At 43.4% G+C, this 21665-nt stretch overlaps 2 protein-coding genes across 2 annotated transcripts in view; one reads left to right on the top strand and one right to left on the bottom strand.

Annotated features, from left to right (window-relative positions):
• Positions 1 to 2294: 2294 nt before the first annotated feature.
• Positions 2295 to 4893, top strand: cmklr1 (chemokine-like receptor 1). The gene is made up of 2 exons (XM_040196308.2): positions 2295 to 2724; positions 2835 to 4893. The coding sequence occupies exon 2, from the start codon at positions 2855 to 2857 to the stop codon at positions 3881 to 3883; it is 1029 nt and encodes a 342-aa protein (XP_040052242.2). The 5' UTR covers positions 2295 to 2724; positions 2835 to 2854; the 3' UTR covers positions 3884 to 4893.
• A 1227-nt stretch (positions 4894 to 6120) lies between these two features.
• Positions 6121 to 21665, bottom strand: part of wscd2 (WSC domain containing 2) — a 29679-nt gene continuing 14134 nt past the window's right edge. The window contains exons 2-9 of the mRNA XM_040195975.2: positions 18178 to 19086; positions 15225 to 15339; positions 13237 to 13421; positions 11213 to 11334; positions 10933 to 11107; positions 10161 to 10325; positions 9869 to 10069; positions 6121 to 7843 (exon numbers count right to left, since the gene is read on the bottom strand). Of these exons, the coding sequence (XP_040051909.2) occupies positions 7491 to 7843; positions 9869 to 10069; positions 10161 to 10325; positions 10933 to 11107; positions 11213 to 11334; positions 13237 to 13421; positions 15225 to 15339; positions 18178 to 18568 (1707 nt within the window). The 5' untranslated portion in view covers positions 18569 to 19086 and the 3' untranslated portion in view covers positions 6121 to 7490. The remainder of the gene's footprint in view (positions 7844 to 9868; positions 10070 to 10160; positions 10326 to 10932; positions 11108 to 11212; positions 11335 to 13236; positions 13422 to 15224; positions 15340 to 18177; positions 19087 to 21665) is intronic.

The raw sequence follows: 21665 nt of genomic DNA, 5'->3' as shown, positions 1-21665 counted from the left end.
ATTATTATTGTGACTAGAGGGCTGCCACGGAAACAGCAGATTTCCTGATGTCAGGTTACAGAAATAAATGTTTTCATTTCTTGAAAATATTTAAAACTAATATTTATTATTTGAAGCTGGAAGCAAAACGAATCGGAAGCAAGTTCTGTATTGACAGGACTATTGATCAACTCGCTTGTTTTATTTAAATTGCATGGAATAAACTTCGAGTACTTGCTCACTGTTGAGAGAGAACAATACCGGTTTGTTTCACTTTACGGCTGCAGTGTAAATACCGTTTGAGTGAAGCAGAGACATTTTATTTTGAACTTGCCTTTTGACTTTGCAAAAAATGTCGTCAAAACTCAAGCTAATTAACATTGTTTTATGTTACAGATGCTTTTAACCAGCAGTTCCTGCAAAATAATACTAAAGAGCATGTGCTTGAGAGTTGGATGACGATGGGTTTGACATACATATTTAGCCCATATTTCTCTAGGAAGAATGAATGTCATGTTCTGTGTATCACTTCTTGGGATTCTTCCAGTACATTGTTCCCCAGTGTGACACAGAAGAGTAACATCCCTTGCTTATACTAGACCTCTGCAGGAATACTGAAACATAATAAATAAAATGAAAACGAACAAAGTATTGATCCACCGAGGGGAGTTCTCGCTGCTTCTCTGCTCTAAAGAGAAGTCAGGGTGCCGCTCAGAAGATGCTTGAACAGGTCATCTGTTGAAGGGTGGCCTCCTCATTGTTGCCTCTCTGCTGGACCCCGAGTGTTGCTGTCCTGCAATCGACCCGGAGACTAAAAGCTCCCCGTGCGTGCATGATGTAATACGGAATGGACCAAGGATAGTTTTTTAATGACTGCGTAAATCGCTTGGTACGCTAAACCTCAAGAATAATATTTTTGAAGCCAACAAAGTGTGTTGTGCACTAAATTCTCCTTGAATCGCTCATCAAAATCCAATGACTCTTGGCTTTAATTTGAGGAAGTAGGTCATATAAATACCCTGTTAGTTCCAGCTAAGCCTCACCGTGCAGAGAAGGACTATACATGGTTATTGAGTGTTTGAATATTTATGACCTGGCCTTTATCAGGAAATCTAATCTGCAGCGCACCAGCAGGTCTGTGCGTTCTCTGTAGTGAAAGGGATTTTGTTGAAATGCATCTAAATAGGTCAGCTTGGCATGCACTAAGCAATTAAATGTTTCCTAATTTACCAGAGAGCTGCATGTGTCTCTGGATTTACACACATACGCTTGTTTCCAGAACATAGTCAATTTGCAGGTTCACTATACTGACACTATATAGGAATACAAAATAAATGCTTCACGTGCTATTTAACTCAGGAGCTTTGTTAGTTTTCTAAAGCTTGTAATTAACACACCAACAACGTAGGCTACGGAACAACAGTTGTGAATGTTACAGAAATGACTAATGAATGTTCCTCATTGATCACACCTCTAATCGGGTTGTTGTGCGCAAAGTAATGCTGTGATGTTGTGAAATCATTAAGATAAATGAGAAGTGTCCCAAATGATTTAAATCTCCTGTGTTTATAAAAGGCCTTTTAATACAGCGGCTCCTATTGCCTCAATATCTACAGTTAATCAGTGTGGAGGACTTTGGCAAGTTAGAAAGTTGGGATACGTTTCAGATAAAAAATAAATTTACGGCCTTCGCTTTAAATTATTTTGCACTCTCCGATTCGTATTTCTTATCAAGATTCTTTTTGAATCTTTTAAGCTCTGAGGTATTATTTTATGTTGATGGCATGCAGAATCAAAACCTCTAAATACTTGTTTGTATGTGAAACCTTCACCTCAAAGCATACAGAGAAAAAATAAAGCATCACCACAAAGTTCAAACCAATTTTATATACGGATCTGTTTTTTTTCTTCCTTTTAATATAATTTCTGTCTCTGATTACGACGCTTCATCCCACTAAACCTAATCAGTTCATTATCATCCAGAAATGTGTGTTTCACATGAAATCCGGACTCGGCGGTAACGGTTGAGAACATTGCCGTCCCCCACGCTCATTGCAATATATATTTCAAATTGAGCAACCGGCGTCTGCGTCTGGGTGCTGCTGCTCTGGATGCGTCTGGCTGCATAATCACCGCTCTGTGAAGCCGGACGGCAGAGCGAGCTCGTTCAGTGATTACGGGCGGCAGGGAACTTCCGTGGCCTGCATTCCCGCCAGCTGTTGATTTCTGCGTGGGGTTATTAGAAGCAGCTGCACCACAAGCTGGGGCAGATACATTCAATTAATATCAGTGTGTTTGTTGCCTGAGAATGCTTTATGGTTTAGTGGTTACATGCCTCCCCCCTCCGGCAGCAACGTACATCTGGCAGAGAAAATGAAGTCATGAGCACCATAACCTAAAACTAAGAAGGAAGTACAATAAGGAAGAGAGATGAACCGGAGGAGGAACTAATTGTCCAATACTAAGTATTCAGTAGTCAACAGACAGAATATTTTTAACACAGTCAGCCCTAAATATTTTGGTTTAATATAAATGATTTAACAGAAAAATCGCTCTCAGCCGCGACAACAAACAATGAAAATGCAGTACTGAAAGTGTCGCTGGGATGGAAGTGTTGAGAAACAGCCGGTCAGCTGGTGGCAGAGGGGCTGTACGGAGTTTCTAACAAGTCTAAAGGAAACAACGCTGCTGTTGACACAAATCTCGAGACACCATCGAGTGAGCAGCTGACGTTCTGAGCTTCAGGTACGACGTTGATGTCAAACAGTTCATTTTAATTCTAAACATTTTCTTCTAGCTTTGTTGTAAAATGCTATAAAATGTTGATGATTGGAAATGTTTTCTTTTTTTCACAGACATCTTTTTTGGTGGCAAAATGGATTTTTATGATTACTATCATGGGGAATTTAACTACAGTGAAAATTACACGTACGAGGAGACCGTTTATAAGCACGAACCGACGTGTTTGAACAAGGTTCTGTGTGCGACTTTAGTTGTGGTCAGCGTGGTCATTCTTCTGCTGGGCTTCTGTGGAAACGCTCTGGTCATCTGGATTTCTGGCTTCAAGATGAAGAAGACGGTCAACACCACCTGGTACATGAGCCTCGCCGTCTCTGACCTCGTCTTCTGCGCCTTCCTCCCGTTCAACGTCGCCAACATGGCGATGGAGGAGTGGATCTTCGGCCGCTTCATGTGCAAGTTCGCCTCCTCCATCATGTTCCTCAACATGTTCAGCAGCATCTTCCTCCTGGTCGTCATCAGCGTCGACCGCTGCGTCTCCGTCCTGTTTCCGGTCTGGGCTCAGAACCATCGCACTGTGAAGATGGCGTCCGTCGTTGTGTTCATCTGCTGGCTCCTCGCCATCGCGATGAGCTTTTTCTCCGCCATCTTCCGCGAGGTTCACACCAACATGGGGAGAACCTTGTGCTACAACAACTACATGCTACACCAACACGGTCACAAGATTGTGGCCATGAGCCGCTTCCTCGCTGGGTTCGTTGTCCCCTTTGTCGTCATCGTCGTCTGCTACTCGATCATCGTTCTCAAACTGCGAACCAACCGGGTGATCAAATCCTCCAAACCCTTCAGAGTCATGTCCGCGCTCGTCGCTGCTTTTTTCTTCTGCTGGCTGCCCTACCACGTCTTCATCTTCCTCGAGCTCAACCACCAAAACTACGACAGCAACGTTTTGACCGCCGGACTCCAATTGGCCGTCTGCGTGGCTGCAGCGAACAGCGTCCTCAACCCAGTGTTGTATGTTTTCATGGGCAATGACTTCAAGCAGAAGTTCAAGAGCTCCTTGCTCTCAAAGATGGAGAACGCAATGGGAGAGGAAGGCCGCACCACCAGCCGATACCTGTCCAGGTCCAGCTCCATGGACGGCCGAGCTTCCACGCACATCTAGACCCAAACTGTTTTCGCTCATTAGAAATACTGTTTTCCGAAATGTAAATTAGCCCACAAGATATGAAGTATAGATCCTCTGTGCTAATGGGCGTTTTTGTTGCACTTTTCTTCTGTTGGCAGCAATCGAGAAAGCAGTTGCCAATCGAGGCTCACAGTACGTTATGCAGTGGAATGATCTGCGAGCTTGAGCCAACATCTAAATATGTGTTTTACTCATTGTGCTTTGCATGGGTGACATTAATCCCGTGCAGCAGAAGGAAGGTTTGCAGAGCGTATTTTTGGAGAGTTATGCAGCCAGTTTCAATTGCAGCACGAAGAGGAATCTGTAAAATATCAGGGATCATTTCTTATAAGTGTATCATCATTATATAAAGCGTGGTCTGAAATTGTGTTATGCTAAAAGGAGCATTCAGTGTGATCCGGAACAATTTTCATGTATTTTTTTCCATCACGAATTGTAGCACTAGATCGACAGTAGTAGATAACATCTGTGAGTCTGGTCTGCTCGTACATTGTTTTTTACAGCATAGATTTTGATGGAACCTAAAAAGTGTGTGCAAATTTGGTGAAAGGGGCTACAGTCTTTTTGCAGGAAATCTTTGCTGATCTGTAGAATTCATCAACAAAAATGGTCCTATCGAACGCAAAGAGAGAACTCTCACCGAAGGAAGAGAACAGATTTCTGTTTTTTCTTTTTGTGCTCCTAAAACTTCAACTGTCCACAAAAGGGATGTTTCAAAGTTTATCTTTCTGTTGATGCAATGTTTTTGTGTTCTGGCATTACCAAATGTTGGGTCAGACTGAACCAGATCCAGTGTAGAAATGCTGTTGAGATATGTGATATAGATGTAGTTTGTTCTCCAGAATCTTTAAACTACACACCCAACTTCTATTAGCAGGGGACAAAAACTGCATGTGGAATGGAATTTGTATTTGTGTGTGAGAGCTGTTCAGTGATTGATTTGTGCAATAAACATATGTAGTTTTCAATAAAGCTGTAAATATAAACTATATGCTCTTTGATGTTTTCATTTCTCAATTTTGAAGCCAACATGTATTACAGTTTATCCACACTTGTGGTGATATAACTATGGCACGAAAAGCTTTCATTTAGAGACTCAAGTTGAATTTAATTGGGTTTGAAGTCAAATGCCAACAAGAGTCAGAGAGATCAGTGTTTTCATGGCGTAATGGTTTATTTCAGTGGTCAGTAGACCAGTGTGACCGCTCTCCATTTTTTCCAACACGTTTTTTAAAGACTGAAAGTCTTATTTAAATTATTTTTGTTTTGTTATTTTTGTGAAAAGTTACCCTTTTGAATAGAAGTAATCTCACTTCCTACAACATAAAAGGAACAACCACAAGTGACTGGTTATTTCCTCTATGCTGAAACTGCAGGAATAAGGAGGAAGACAGACTGCAAAGGTTACTTGAGTCACGGGCAGTGAACCACAATGACACTTGAGCAGAGATGACCTTTTTTTTTTTAAAGTTCTATTCGTTAATAGGACCGCGGGCAGCCTTTTGTTGAGACAAAAATAACAATAAAGGGTAATTACTTGATACTGAGGTGATAAGAAAATAAATTATAATATTGCTGATTTCAGGAGCAACATCTCCACCAACGATGTTGTGCGTACGGCTTCTTTTGCTGCTATTTAAAGAAGAACTCTGTGAGTTGCTCCAGATTCAGAGTGACACATTCTTAGCCACACTGAAACTACTCACCAACTACCAGACGGACGGCCGTGACGGTTTGTGCAGACGATCACATCCGCCTCAGGCTGAACCAGCAGGACGTTCGTTTACACTCAAACGCCTGCGAAGCAAATTACTTTCCCATAAGCCTCCGCTGTACTTTGTTTAGTGCTTAATGGAAAATGTGAGCATGCTACCAGGCTAAACTAAAATGGTGGGCTTGGTAAATTGATATATCTTATTCCATTAAATGTGAAGCTGCTTAACCTTATCTGTGTCGTACAGCAGGTTGGTGATGTGCACACGGGACCATAAAACCACTGCATGTAGCAATTACTTTAGTTTGACGAATATATTTACATATGTTAGAGCATACTAAGTTCACTAAGTGCTACTGAATAATGGAGGAGTCTGAAGAGGCTGCACCAAGATCCCTATACAATACGTTTTCTTTGATCTTTAAAAAGACACCACAGCCTGTTTAGTAGTCAGCGGGATTCCGACGTTTCTATAATAATTACTGTCGACCATAGCGCATCATTTTATGCACCTGTTTATTGGGCCTTATCACATTACATTCATTCCATAGAAAATACATTCATTTGTGACACCTATGTTCAGAAAGTGTCTGCTTGTCCGTGAAAGCGAGAGCCGATAAAGTTCAAAGCATGTGTTTAAAAATAGAGACACCTTCACCCCTTTTGCTGGTTGCAATACAAATGTTATCAATGCGCCAGCAAATCCTATAAAAATATATTTATGCAATTTTGAAAATGGAAGTCAGTTAATATTGTCTGGCTCTGTCACCCACATTGTATTTATTTATATAATGTATTTTTTCACATGTTTATTTATTAGCATTTATTAGCACATTGAGTACCGTGATAAGACTTTATGCGTACGGAATTTTAGCAGAATTCTTCACACATTTCTGGAGATTTTTTTTCAAATTATTAGTAAAATGATCACCAGCTAGAACTGTTTCATAACCTTTCTTACAACAAAGCAATGAAACATTGATGATAACTCATAAAATGAATCTACACTCATCGCTACTGCTAAATGTTACCTCCGGTCTAACACAAGTGTAATGTCTAATTTCTCCATGATCTTTGGGGAAAGTTTGGCACAGCAAAGTGCTTTTTGGATTTCTTCATCGAGTCCAGTGTTAAGAAAACAAATGCACAACCAAATCAGTCGACGTGTGCGCTGCACGGCAGAGATAAATGCTGTTGAGATAAATCATTTTTTCTCCTTGTCAGTGCCTTCAAGAGGGATTATTCATCATCTTGAATAGAAGGAGCTGAGTTCATCACTGAAAACAAGACTGGAACAACTTACAAAATATTAGAAACACATCGTATCATCATCATCATCATCATCATTATTATCATCATCAGGTGGTCATAGCCTGCATATTGCATATCTCCGTCTGACCAAGGGCTTTACGTTATGTTTCATGTATAAAATAGTATTATTCTCTAACTGTGATAGCAGCAGAAGATTCTTACATCTGAAAGTTCTCATTTCTAGTATTTTCTTATGCACAAAATAAGCCCATGTATATATTTGGGGAACTTGTTTCTTCACTAGTAACACATGTAGTCACAGCTGTACCTTCTCCATGTTAAGGCATGTGCTCATGCCGACATGGCACACGTGCATAGAGCAGGATAAGGAGTGCTTTTCATTTAGCCGGAGAGAAAACTGCCTATTTCATTAATGCATGAAGCTGCTGAGGTTCAACACAAAATGAAAGAACATAAATAGGAAATAAAAAAGAGGGTAAAGAGACAGCTTCTATGTTGACAGAATAATAATTGAAAAAAACAAACAGATGGTGCGGCCTGTCGACAACAGTCCAATTGAAGGAGGGAAAAGGAAAATAAATGATGGGATCTCGTATATCATCTAGTCATATATTCCTCTGGAACCCCAGAAATGTTCCTTTTCCTCAAAGAAGCATCTACTGTTCTGATCAGTTCATTGATGTTCGCTCGCATTTCTGGAGTATAGGGGTCATATTCGAGCTTTCGGAGCCCGGATCTCTTAAAGTTTCCATCCTTCTGGCCCTCGACGCAGAGGAGGCGCTCCTCCGAAACTATCAAACCAAGGAACTGCACCATTCCCTTCAGCTGGGAGAACAGGTCCCTCTTCACATTCTCAAAGTGGACCACGTGGACATTCTTCCCATAGTTGAGCCAGTCCAGCGTGTGGGACGCCCACCAAGGCGCATAGTTCTTCACAAACTCGGGCCACTCTGCAGGACATATGAGAACGGAAATTATTTAAAAACACGAGTAATAAAGCAGTCAAATTGACGACTGTACGGAGTTGAAGTGAGTCACGACGGCCGACGCACACCGACGCAATTTAGCATCAGTGTGGCTCAACGTATGGCAGTGTACAACTTCTGAGATGATGGACTGAGAAGTGGACATTCTTGGTTGTCAGGGGCCTGTAGCAAAACCCTTTGCTTGCAACTTTTACTTATTGATAATCTACTGGCCCATAAAAGATTCTGCTGGCACGAGCCTCACTGCATTAGCAGCACACATTCTCACTGTCGTTAAAGTTGAAAGCCTGCTGAGTTTGCAGAGCTGTCTCAGACAGCAATGAGAGAAGCACGGTGGACAGAATATTATATGTTGCTTCTGGAAGCAAAATCAGCTGTAGAGAGAAAACGGGGAAACCACAGGCTCTGTTCTGCTGAACTTAAAACTTGTGAATATCCTGTTTGGCTAAAGAAGAGGTTTGTCGTAAAAAAAACAACAACACAAAATGGGTTTATGTGTGAAGCTTATGTGTGGAGTTGACAGTGTGGAGGGCATCGGTCACCCCCCTCCCCCCTCCCCCCGCTGAGGTGACTGCATCAAATTGCACATGCCGGTGCCCCGAACACAATGTCAGGCTGACTCTCAAACATGATCATCTCGCTGTATTGGAAGTGGCAGCTGTCAAGAAGCTTTCCTCTTTCTTGATGCCACTGCATCACTGACGGAAGGAACAAACAGTCATTGGAAACGTCCAGATGTGCTGATGTTTCCACAAAGAGACACTGCTGGGTCGGCAAGTCTCCAGCCTCTGGAAAATCGATTAAACCTTGCAGAAAGTCAGAGAGACGGTACGCGGACCAGACAAAACAAGTTGCCATGGTTACCGAGATACACTGAGGACGGTGAATGAGCTAAGATATGAGCAAAGATATGCATGAAATATGAATGTATTTCAGCAAAGGGCATAACATTTTACAGACAAAGGGGTATTGAACCGAAGAGGTTTTCATTTCTTTAAATGTTGCTATGAACATTTTTCATATCTATTTTTGATCGAGTAAACTCGAGAGGAATTGAATTTAAAATGACTAACGCGCTCACACATTACCAAAAGGTTTCACAATGCATGTCGTTACAGGATTGAGGACACATTAAGTCTGTAACAGTGCATCATCAATATACATCAACATTATCAATTAATTTGCCTATTATTTCAGAAATCATAGAGATTTCCATCTTGTTATTGAGCACAAACTCAATGGAAATGTAAAATGAGGGATATATGAACACATATGAAGATAATCTTTGGAACCTGGTCTGACAACAAGGACACAGCTGGTCATTTTTCTTTGGCGGATGTAAACATTTTCTAGAGACCGTCACGTCCCATTTCATATTTAAATGTAACTTGAGAGTCTGACAAATAAGAACATTTTAAATAGTGACACGACCAAAAGGGACTAAGCAAAGGTTAACTGGCTAATTGTTTCATTTCTCATTTTTATATTCTGTTTGGGATGTTTGGGAGGTTTATTGCTCACTTCCTCCCTTTCGTAACCATTGTATTACAGCATAGACCATTTCTTAGTTCTTTTTATTATTACCAAATACTAAATTTAGGTTTTTATTTTCGGATTATATGAAGTTAAAACTGCTGAAAACCAACAGTGCATAGACAGAATTATTTCTTAGATTCTGGATTTCTGGTGACAGATCCTCACATAATGCCTTTTAAACTGAAAAATACATCTCAACTGTCTGTCCCATAAACAAAAAATAGAATTTCGACCTGTTTGAAAGCTTCAAAAACAGTCTGTTCGAATGGGACGTAGTTATTTCATGGTACACTAATACACACACATGTGGCAGTAGAAGTGCGTACACGGTGTGCGGTACTTGCACCCGTCTGGTCTTTGTCTATGTCTTGGATTTGACTTGGTCTCAGCCCCTCAAAGTCTTTGTCCAGTCTCTGTCTGGTCTTCTGGTCTCAGTTTAAGTGCTTAGCTCACCTTTCCCTTTCCAGTGGGCCTGAGAAGCAAATCCAATGTGGCCGCCATATTTCCTGTTGAATTCCGCCATGAGGGCTTTGTAGGGGTTTCGGATCATGAGAACGCTGGAGTCAAAGGATTCGATCTCCTTCCTGCCGCTCTCGTGCGTCTTGATGCAGATCGTCCTCCCGCTGCGCCAGTGGTCCCGCTCGCCTTTGAATCCTGCTCAACAATGACAAGCCCACGCTGGATATACTTAATATTTCATTTTTCCATCAATGAATGTGTTTCTGAATTGAATGTCGACGCCTACCTTTGTTGTAAAGGGAGCCATCAAAGTAATAGCTGCCGGTGTAGAAACCGGTGGCCAGTTCTATAAGGTGGCGAGCCCAGGTGTTGCCGGCTCCGGGGAAACTGGCAAGAGCCACCAGCTGCTTAGCGCGAGTGGGGAGGAAGTGCCGGTCCATGCAGCGGTTATCTGACAAACCACAAGGACAGAGACGCTTTATTCTATCATTTATTTGAAGTATTTCTCTAGAGGAATAAACGAGGCCCAGACACGGGCCATTCAAGCGTGAAGTCGATGGTTCCTTCCTGCTCATTGACTCATTTTGTAGTAACCGGCTAAAGAGAAGTAAGTTATGTTGAAACATTGGAGAAAAAGGTCAGAAATGACAATGAAAAAAGATACATTCTGGTGTTATCTGTTGTTGCGCGTGGGGAAGCGTTACTTCTTTCGCATCAGTTGCTTAAAAGTGCCCACACCCTGACATTAGAGTATAATGGCAGCGCATACCGAGAACAAGTTTCCCCACCTCATCTCCATACAGTTCACTTCCCACTGCAGCTTGTTCTTGTTTTTGTTTTTGTGTCGTTTTGTTTGTGCGCTCTGTGTTTTTTGCTGATCCGAGCTTGCATGCCTCGTGTGTTTGTGGCCACAAAAATGCTTATCTTATGAGAAAAAACACAGTTGGTACAGAGTCGGGTATTTGCTGGGATTAGAACAACTCAACATATTCCCACTTGTTACACCGAGTTGTCGGCATGCACCTGTGTGTGTCTTTTCAGCCTCTGCATGTTGTTACCTTGAACCTGCGTCTGGTACACCACAAAGTACTCGTCGCTCCCACAGCTCTCAAACTCCTGCCCGCGGCACCGGCTGAGACACATTCCCTCGTCCTCCGGTTCGTGCAGGGAGAAGAGAGGAGTCGGGAAGCCACAGTGACACCGATCTCCGGCCAGGACGGCCAGCGTCTTCTCCTGGGAAAACAAAAACAAAACAAACAAACAACACAGCTGCGGTGAAAAACCACGTCGGCGTCTGAGGTGTCGGAATGTACAGCGCGTGATTCCGAAAAGTCCCACCTTCTCCGTGCACAGGTCCACACATTTGTCCACGGACATGTTTTGGATGACCGTGCTGAACGGAAGAGCCAGAGTTACGTTGTCCGGCCGGTGGAAACACCCTTTGAAAATGGCACTGCCGTCTGAGAAAGAACAACCCAAAATGTTATTCACCAAGGGGAATAAATAAAAAAAATAACAATACTGCAGTTTTATGGCTCCTGAGCAGCGCTTCCATCGGCTCGGCCTCTGTTCACTGATCCCTGTGAAGAGATCCCACTGGGACTCTCCAAGGCTTTGGCCTGCCAGCAGACGCAGCCAACGGCAGCTCAACATCGCTGCTGTGTGTTGACGACCTTTTAACCTCGGGTCAGATGGAGAGACTTTAGATCAGCAGACACTGGCTGCTTCTTTCCTTCATTCAATGTTGTCATTTTAACCGTAAGACTCAGTTTAATACTTTTTCTCTTTGTCTCTTTTTGAATTGCTGTACGCACACACACACGCACACGCACGCACACACACGCACACACACACACGCACACACGCACACGTATTAATGACAGAATTACAGGACCACTTTTTCCAATGAACACTCCAAGCAGCGTGAAACGAGAAGGCGGTTTGGAAATCGTGTTTGAACGGTTCTATGCGGAATGTGACAGGAGGGTCGTGAGCAGCATCGTTTCATTACAGGTGGAAAACCGCTGTTTATAAGTCACTCGACAAGAAAATCTTGATTTCATCCTGTCAACATGTCAGCCGCGCTGATGTAAACATGAAGCTCTCAACCGACTGCTGAGCATTTACAAAAGAGGAAGAAAACTAAAACCTTTTTACTGTGAAGGATGAAAAACAGCTGCATGCGATAATCGGCGCTGAATAAAATGTGCACATAGAGCTCAACGCCCATCTAAGTTTATACTCCCAAAACCTGCACTGGCTCACGACTGCTATCAGTACTGCAAATCTTTAATACAAGGTAACGCAAATGAGCTCTAGCCATGTGTGTGTATCTAATGTTTTATTTATCTTTGACCTTTTTCCCTGAGTAAAAGTTGAATTTTTAATGAAATGTCCTGGCTCTCTTTATTTCCCTGTAGTAAATCTTTGCTGCATTACCCTTCTGTTCCCTCTCATGTAGCAAAGCTCTTCAAACCAACCAGAAATGCTTTTTGTTTGTGATCCATTGACTACCAGCAGCCATATGCAGCATTAAAGCGTTCAGACAATGTCTCGACCAAATTATAAGATTGCAGAAATGCAGAATAACATTTTGCCGAAATATTCGACCAGTTTGCTAAAAACACTAAACCATGTGACCATAATGGTCTGGAAGTGGTAGAGACCACATAGCCACCTCGACACATTTCATGCATTTCCTCTTTGACGTCCACATGATGGAGATCAGGGTCAGAGGTGAAAACACAAACATGAAGAGCTTATTCAGCAGCAGAGAAAAGCAGAAATGAAAATCATGATAAACAAACTTCACTGAACTGGATAATGCCGGTGACGTCATTTGAATTGAACAGTACTTATATAGTTGCCATGGATGTGCATACTAACAGCTTATTTCTTAGAAAGGTTGCGTAGGTAAGACAGCTTTCTGGGGAAAGCGGTAAACGCAACCAAGCAGCCTGCTGCAGACTCTGTGCCGTTACCCAAAATAAAACAAATACTTCCCCTTCAAACAGTGCGGTTTGTTATATCATTGAATCGAAGCGGATTCTATAGGTCTGCTGCCTGAAAATAGAGAAACATATAGAACGACTACAAAGATCTTTGTCAACTGAGACCAAGAATAGCTGAACTAGTGGACTAAGAGAACGCAGCTCTAATGTGCACATTTGTCAATATGAAATTAAAGAGATTAATTCTGCACGCCAGTAGGTTCACAGGTGGGTAGGGGAATCAACAAAGAAACACATTTCAAGTGTGGCGGTGCTCCTTTGTGTTCCCCCGGTAGCCGTGTGCGAAGCAGCTTGTTGTTCCTATGACATCCGGGGGGAGTTTTTGTTATTGTTGCAGAGTGTCAGACTCACAGCGGCGGGCCGACTCCTGGCTCAGCTCCAACCTATAGATGGACAGTCGGTTCGCTCCTCCGCACAGGTTGCTCTTCTCTCCTTTGCACTCCATGTTGCATTCGCTGTCTGAAGTATTGGGAGCCTGGATCTTGTGGCCGCAGTAGCACTCGGCTCCGAACTCCAGACCCGCATACATGTACCCTCTGGAGGGACGAGAAAGCATCGGCATCGTTAGTCAAGGAAAGGCAGAGGGGTTGAAGTGATTGTTCTGAGCCTTAATGCCATTTCTTAATCCTTCACAAGCCCGTGCAGATTAGTACGCGGAGCAACTAGATAAGAAGTAATCAATAAAACAAAGCAAATGGGGAATGATGAAGTAAAGATGAGAACAGAACATTCCTCTGGAATAACATCTCTCTCTCTTTGGTGAAGATGCCAGGAGGCTCTTGAGGCAGTTACACACGTACTGAATCACAGAAGGTCTCTTCTCTCCCGTCTTTTGCTGCATGGGGGATTTGACCCCCAAGAGGGCTTTTGGTTGCAATTAGCCGTTGAACTCACACAGGACAAATCCCCAGGGCTGTCAATCAAGCCCGAACCACTGTGCTCAGCTATGTGCTGTTGCCCCTCATTTGTTTGTCTGTTCTTATTAACCCGCTGCTGTGGAAGAGGAGGCGGGCAGGCTGCAAGATCCGAGAGGAGGAAAGAGCTGAAAAAATAGTTCTCTCTTCTCTGCAAATCAGTGAGGGGTGTAATTCAATGCATTCGATAGAGCCGTCTCTTCAATTCCAGGGGGGAGTGAAAGGAGGTGAAAGAAAGATGGCTGAGGTAGCAGAGAGGGGAAGATAAGATGTGAGCAACGAGCAGGCAAATGGATTATAAGAGCAGAGAAATAAATTCTTACAAATCTGGAAAGGTCCAGAACAGTTTTTCTGTGTTAACCCTATACAAACTGGACTGGATGGGATTTGTATGCTAATGCGAGCACATTTGGATTATACTGTAAAGGGCACCGGTTCTGGGAAGACCTTTGCAGAAGTTTGGACCCAGACGGCAGGTATTCGATCCCATTCAGCCGGAAGAAGGAAATTGAGGAGGAGGTCAATACTGGTGTGGCTCACAGTTCACAGCTCTCCTATTTAGCCATCAAAAGGCGTTAGAAGCACGGCTGGACAACCAACTAGGAAACGCCGGCAGCTCCCACTGCGCCAAAGAAGCGTCAAAGGCTTTGCGCTCTTCAAACTAGGCTTTTAAAAAAATAAACCTTGTGTGTGGAGCTATAATTATCAGTGTCATTCATAGAAAAATATGCCAGCACACTGACAAATGCAACAGAATAAAATATGACAACAAATGGTAACGGTGTAACCATTTGATCACGTGTCATGTATGGATTAACTTGTTATTGCGTTTTCATTTTTTCAGTCTATCTATTTTTCCATGTAGAGCGGCCCGTCCTTCAATCGGAGCATCGGTTGTTCGACCCCTGGCTCCTCTCGTCCATGTCAACGTGCCCTTGGGCAAGTTAACCGTTCACCAGAAATTTCTCTCGAAGGCCATTCAATTAAATTCATGTTGTACAGCTCAAGTCCCAAATTTGCCTCAGTCCCGGAACCCTAAAAAGTATTAGCTTATGGACCAAGGTGACATTGATATGTGGACACAGGAAGAGGGCCTTCCAAAACCGGTTTTCATTCATTGAGACAAAAAGAGCAAAGCAGAAACACCCGCAGTGTCCATATATATTTGCTTGTGCTTCAGTTAGATGGTAACGTCGTTATTCTTTAGGTGTTGAGGTGTTCTCTGACTGTCAATGATATCAGATATATGTTGGGGTTAATATATTTGACAGGCTTGTATTGGTCATTAACTGGCCTGCGGTGCTGCGGTTCTTGCTTCACACGCGACAGATGACACATTTTAATCAATGTCCGGGTGTTTTAATTTTCCAGCCTGACAGCAGAAATAGAGAAGAGGGACATTTTTTTTGTTTGAGGCTGTCATACCTTTCTGCACAGTTGTCCTGGCAACGAAATACAGTCATTTTTTTGTAGTCAAAAAAGGAAACTCCTCTCAGCGCCCTTTTCTGTGTGTCATCAATGTGGCAGCCGACATACTTTGCTGAAAAAGAGAAAACAAACATGTTAATAATAATAAAAATCCATATACGATGCTAACGACAGCTATTTAAATTTGAAAAAACAGCTATAAAGAGTCGAGGGTAAGCCGTCTTCCTCCCGTGCAGCACAGCGTAGGAACAGAGCACGGGAGGATTCAGAAGTGGGGCAGACTCTTTCATTATTTATAAAGACACACATCCCCTTCTAGTGGCTTGTGACGGTAACTGTCATCGCTGCATCTTTCTGTACCGTGTGGGGGGTTGGGCTTCAGCGCACCTCTGCAGAGGGACACTGCAACCCTCCAACAGCACACGGCCTCTGTTGAACTGAGCTGCACAGGCTCCACTGTAGCTTTTTAAAAAACAAACACACACAACATTTTGCCATCTGTGCCCTCGCCCCTCTAAGCCTGATGGCGGAACAAACCCTGGACAAACCCTGGCCCCCGCATTACTTAAATTGTTGTAGACTAAAGACCTGCGTTTGTGCGGCATTTGTTGTGCTGCAGGACTCAGCTGTAATCTTCCTCCTAACTATTTGTGTGCTGGGAAATAATCTGCTTTGTGATGAAGGAAAATGCTGATTTAAATTAAGCTGGAAAGTCATTGTGCGCTTGGTGTGCTGCTGCTGCCGCTGCCGCTTTGTTCGCCGTTTGAGTGAAATATGAAACAGTCCCTTCGCCGGTTTTATTCTTTCTACAGGTGAACATTCCAAAATAACTACCGTGCATCTGGTGGATGACGTTAACAAAGGGTGTGTGTTTGTCTACTTTAGTTTTCCCCTTCGATGTGCCTCAGTATGCTTCCGTTACACAGCAGCACGCAGTGCAAATGTGTTTGCACGCTGCGGTCTTCGTCTTATGCTCCAACATCCCCTCCAAATTAAACCCAGAGCCAGTGGGAATGAGTGCATTTGCAACGAGAGGCTAGTAGAGAAAGAAAAAAAAACTGCAGAGTAATAAGTGAAGATGGCTGCATCAGAGCAAACGGATGCTTTGATGCTGCTAATTACTCCATCATCACTTTTGCTGCAGTCCTGTGAGCTTAGTGTTTCCAAACAGGAGGGGAGGAGGAGGAGGAGGACTGAGGCAGACGATCAGATAACCCAGAGCCTCAATAGACGTTGTAAACATGTTTGTTTTCCTGGCCTTGAATTGTAAAAAGGAAATAGCTCAGCACTGGAATAACACTGGTATTTAATACTCTACCCTGTGGTACTGTGCTGCGAGTGGTAGTTTTTGGAAAAATAATCACTTTGTGTTTTCTCTACTGGCTTGACTTTCTTCTGGCTCAGAGAGGTTTCTCAGGAGAGCTGCCTCCACGTTTTGTCACATCGCTAACACAAACAGAGCAGCAGTCAGTCAGACTCGTGTTTATATTCTCCACCTGCCCGCAGTGCACTGTGGAGGGAAACCAGAAAGCAACATGCGCACAGTGGAATTGTAGTGAAATTGATGGCATTGTGGGGGAAGAGACTGGACCAGATGCCAACAACTGAATAAGGACGTTTGCTAAAATTCTGTACAATTTTTTGTATTAATAATTAGATGCTTACTATCTCTACTCCACTAAACGCCAAGGAGAAATATTCCTGGACGTTAAACTAAATGAAAAGTATTTGCACCATTACATTTATCTGACACCCGTAGTTACCAGTGAGGATTAAGCTGTCAAAACACATTATTTATTTGCGGAATACTGCGGAATTGTATGTTGCTTGTAACAGTTAAAATAAGCTCAACCAGCAACTTTAAAATGGTGCAAACATGATTAGTAGTAATCATCCAACAATGTGTCATAGCATTGTGCACAGACTCTTTAAAGTATCTTAATAATTGGGTATTTCTCCTAAATTTACTTTATTTTTTATAAATTATGCGTAATCCAACGGTGAGTGTTTGACAGGGTGAAGAAAGGAGTAAAAGAGAAGGGAGTCGGGTTCAAATGATATCCTCTTATCGGCTCACGTTGATCATGTTTCATTTGGAAATAATTGAGAAAGCAGGATATTTGTGTCATCCACAATCAGAGGTGTCGGCTCTGGTTGGACCCTCTCCGTCCGCACTCCGGTGTATCCAAAACTGTGTTGTGACTTCATAATATGTCACACGTCAGTTAGGAGTTTATATGTCAGGATTATGTAATCCCACGGTCACACCGACACATAGATTGAACATGTGCCAGGCAGCACAAAGCCGGGCAGCTGCTGTGGTGGAAGCTGCGCGTCTCAGACCCCCGGAAGAATTCACGCTGAGACAGACGACTTAATCATAATCATCATCATCTCACTCCGCTCTCATGAGATTTCCCACACGACCAATTACGACTTGGACTTCTCAGTCATTAAGATGATGTGGTTTGTAATTAAAAAGATGACTTTGATCAATTTCATATTCACATTAACTGCTGCCTGTGTGTTTGCCAGCGAACGTGCGTTATACGGTACGTCAGCCTGTGATGAAATGTCCTACATTCTTATCATTTGTTCAATTCCCATGAGCAACTACGACACAAAGCAATACGTTATTATAGTCATCGTTCATTATTTACGACTGTATAAAATCATTATTTTATACAGTCGTAAACAAAGAGCAGTCATTAATGTTGCAGCGCTGCATATGTTGGCACATAATGTGACTATTCCCTCTATTCATGCTTTAATGATCTGTTCAATGGAGCACTTCATCAGATTAATGCATTTCTTTTGTTCTAATTTGTATTTTGTTTGTGGTAGAAGCAAATGCCCAATATTAATTTATTTTGTGGCGGAATATGCAAAACTGTGGGCTGAATAGAAAAGCACGGCACCGGCGTGGCAAAGTGTCGTTGGCGTCGCCCACCTCTTCCGTTGTCCACCTCTTTGGCACTGCGTCCTTTAAGGGCCCGGTTCCAGTTGTTGGTGTAGTGTCCCCCCCTGCGCACCGTCTCCTGGCCCTCCTGTCTGGCCCTCTTCATCCACGGGGGGCCGTACCTGCGTCCGGACCGCCGGGTCTCTTTAAACACTCTGCTCATGATGCCGAGGCCCCGGGTGCCTGCCGCTGAAGCTCGGCTCCCAGTTTCCGAAGCCACCACGGAGTTTCGGCCGCCACCGGCCCCGGGGCCGCCGCCCCCGACGAAGCCAGAGTGCAGGAAGACGAGGCTCCCGGCGGTCAGGTAGAGCAGGATGAAGGAAAAGAATCGCACGGGTTTCCGGCGGAAATAGCGCTGTAACTTCAGCAGAGGCTTGGCCATGCTGGCTCCCCCTGCCACTCAGACACGCTTCCCCGGGGATGAAAAGTCATAAAGCAGACGAATCAACACCAGCTGTCCCCAACCAATATAAAATGAAACAAAAGCCAATTAAAAAGTTTTCGATCCTGAGTGAAGGTCCCTCAAACAAAAGCGTGACTATTTCCTCATGTTGTCGTCTTCAGTCTCCCGGGGGAAGAGGCTTTCCACCTGAGCACTGCGATGCCGATCGAATCCACGCGAGAGTCTCTCTGCCTTCCCCCGCTGACAGTTCAGCCCCGTGAGCCGCCTCCGGGGCCGCGGCATGAAAGGCGAGTTGCTCGCAGTGAAAGAAGATCCCTCGGCGCCGCTTTCACTGCAGTTATCAGCCTACGGAGATGCCACAGCAGCAACACAGTGGCACTTTCTCCCACGTTGTGCAGAAGTAAGAGGGTTTTATTTACAGCCCGAGCCGAGATCCTTTCCCCTCATTGAGGCCGGCTATTCAGTGAGAGAGAGAGAGGGAGGGCGTGACTCTCCATCTGCAATAAAGAAACACACGGGAAGAATGAGTGCCCACCTGAGGAAGCTCTATCACACATGGAAAAGGAGGAATAACAGGAGCAGGATAAGAATGAAGGATGGAGTTGAAGCATTATCTTCAGGGCGATACATCAGCCTTATCACGATACAGGGAATCGCGAGTTAACAGGACTCATTTTGTCCTCATGTGTGTGTATAAATGTATATATGTCTTTAAATGTGTGTGTATGCGTACGTCTGCCTATATGTATATACAGTATGTATGTGTATCTACAAGTTCCCATACACACATATGCTACTATGTTCTTATGTTTATTCAGTCTTTCCATAATGTCTTTAATGAAGCGATTTGAGGTTAGTCAGCTTCACTGATTCACATGATCACCTGCTGAAACTCATTCGTTAAAGTCATGGACGGGTTTTTCTCATCATCATCCTGCTTAAACTTGAAAAGTGAAACATCTCAACGATTGGTCTACGGTTTGTTGGTTGAAGAGCTGAAGTGGAACAAAGCTGAGATCAAGCAGTCGGCTGCTTTTGGTGTTATTTGTTCCACATTATCTCCGCTTTTTTTGGACGGACGGGTCAAAGCGTTTTATCATGACGAGCGAATCACTTCAACCAAAATGGATCATATTTTAGCTGAAGATTATACCAAGCGTCCCGTGTTGCATGTATACACACACACACGCCTCAGAAGAAACGCGTTGAGCAAACATCTCTACGGCTGACATGTGCTATTTTTGGGTGCCACTCATTGGCTTCCCCGCTGGAGGCTGATGGCACATGTGAACATTGTAAGAGTTTTTGTGGTTTGGTTGAATATTGGCCTGCTTTCAGTTAGAAGTTTGCTTTTTTCTTTTTAATAACAATTGTGACATTATACATTTGAACTCTATTGCGTAGACGCGAAAATGGTTTGAAGCATGTGACGACGTCTCACACATCCCCCCTTTTTACACTGACGCCTCTTTTAAAAAACTGAATCCCTCAAAAGAGTCTCTGTTGGCCCGGGAGAGGACATTGGAAGATGTAACGCGACACTGCGCGGGGTCAGGGAATTTTCCAGGACATTGAAAGGGACACTCGGCCCTGTGGCTCGCAGAACACTTGTCACCCGAAACCTCCATGGAACAGCAGCCCCCGCTTGGCTATCCGCCCCCTCCACTCTTCCCTCCGGTGGTCTCGATCCTCAAGGAGAAACGGATCACATTCTGCTCATGTGCTTGAATCAAGGACAATCCGCATCCTGTCCCGAACATGCTTCTGTGTCTTGATCAGTAACTGAACATCTGCAAGGACGAGTATTATTACCGTTATTACTGCTTTGGTCTACATTTGAATTGTTCCTTTTTTTGTTTTAATATCATGTCTCTTTCCCTCGTGTCTAATTAAGTCCTAAATGCGATTTATCGCTTTGTAGCTGATGAGTCAAAGTTAATAGAAAACAAAGTAAATCATATTAGTGGAGTTTTCAGTCACGACATTAAACACATAATAGTCTAATTTTCCCAGGCGTCCGTTTCAAAATAACAATGTCTTGTCTACGTTCCTGACTATTTCTTTATGCTAAATTAAACTATTAAGCCGCTGGCTCTGGCTTTATATATTTAGCGAATGGAAAAAGAGTGGCATTGATTCTCTCATCTGACCCTTGGCAAAAGAGTAAATTCCCCAAACTTTTCCTTGAAACATTTTTGTCTGAAACGTGAATGAATTTTAGTGTTCTTTTCCTCACAGTGAATGTCCTCTATTTCGCAGGGATTGATATAGATGCACTTAAACCGTATGTCATTTGTCATATTCGTTGCAACAGAAGTAGGCTATGAACATTTTCTACTGGGACTTCTACTGCCTCAGTAACCATGGCGATTCTTCAGTCCTGTGTCAGCGTTTGGCTCCTCGTCGACGGAGAAATTATTCATACTTCAGGACAAACAACGACACAGCAACTGTCAAACAAGTGAGTCTTTGTTTCGAACCCGATCATCTGTTTTCCTTGCAGAAATGTATTCATATCTAGGTTATCCTGCAGAGTTACAAGGCCTAGATTGAAAAAGGCTACATATCACCCCGTGCCTCTTACTCCCATCTCACTCTGCAGGGCAACACAGCATCCTGACAAGGTGTTGTGGCCTCTTGGTGGGATTGAAGTCCCGTGGCTGTGTTTGCACAGGCCATCGTGTGGTGATTTAAGACGCTGAGCAGATGGATAAAATGACAAGTACAAGTGACACCTCCCTTCTATCGCGCACCCTGCAACAGGCCCACACACAGGCTACCACTGGTGAGAACATTTGATTGCTATTGCTATTTGATTTGATTTGATTTGATTGCTGCGAAAATGAAATCAAAGCAGTAGATGATTTGAAGGTTCAAATGTTTGTGAGAAGAGCGAGGACGGACTCGCTTCGGTCGCTCGTATTTCATGAGGGAAATAGAAACAGGAGGCGAGATTATGCCGCGAGTTGCTCTTACTTGCGATGCTTTGAGCTAAACACTAATATGCTAACATACTCACAATAACATGCTCATATCATGAGCAGGTATAATGTTTACAGATGACGGGAATATCATT

Source organism: Gasterosteus aculeatus, chromosome 13 (assembly GCF_964276395.1).
Source record: "Gasterosteus aculeatus chromosome 13, fGasAcu3.hap1.1, whole genome shotgun sequence".
Taxonomy (NCBI): Eukaryota; Metazoa; Chordata; class Actinopteri; order Perciformes; family Gasterosteidae; genus Gasterosteus; species Gasterosteus aculeatus.
The sequence above is the reverse complement of the archived record's forward strand: the minus strand, read 5'-3'. Positions and strand labels throughout refer to the sequence as shown.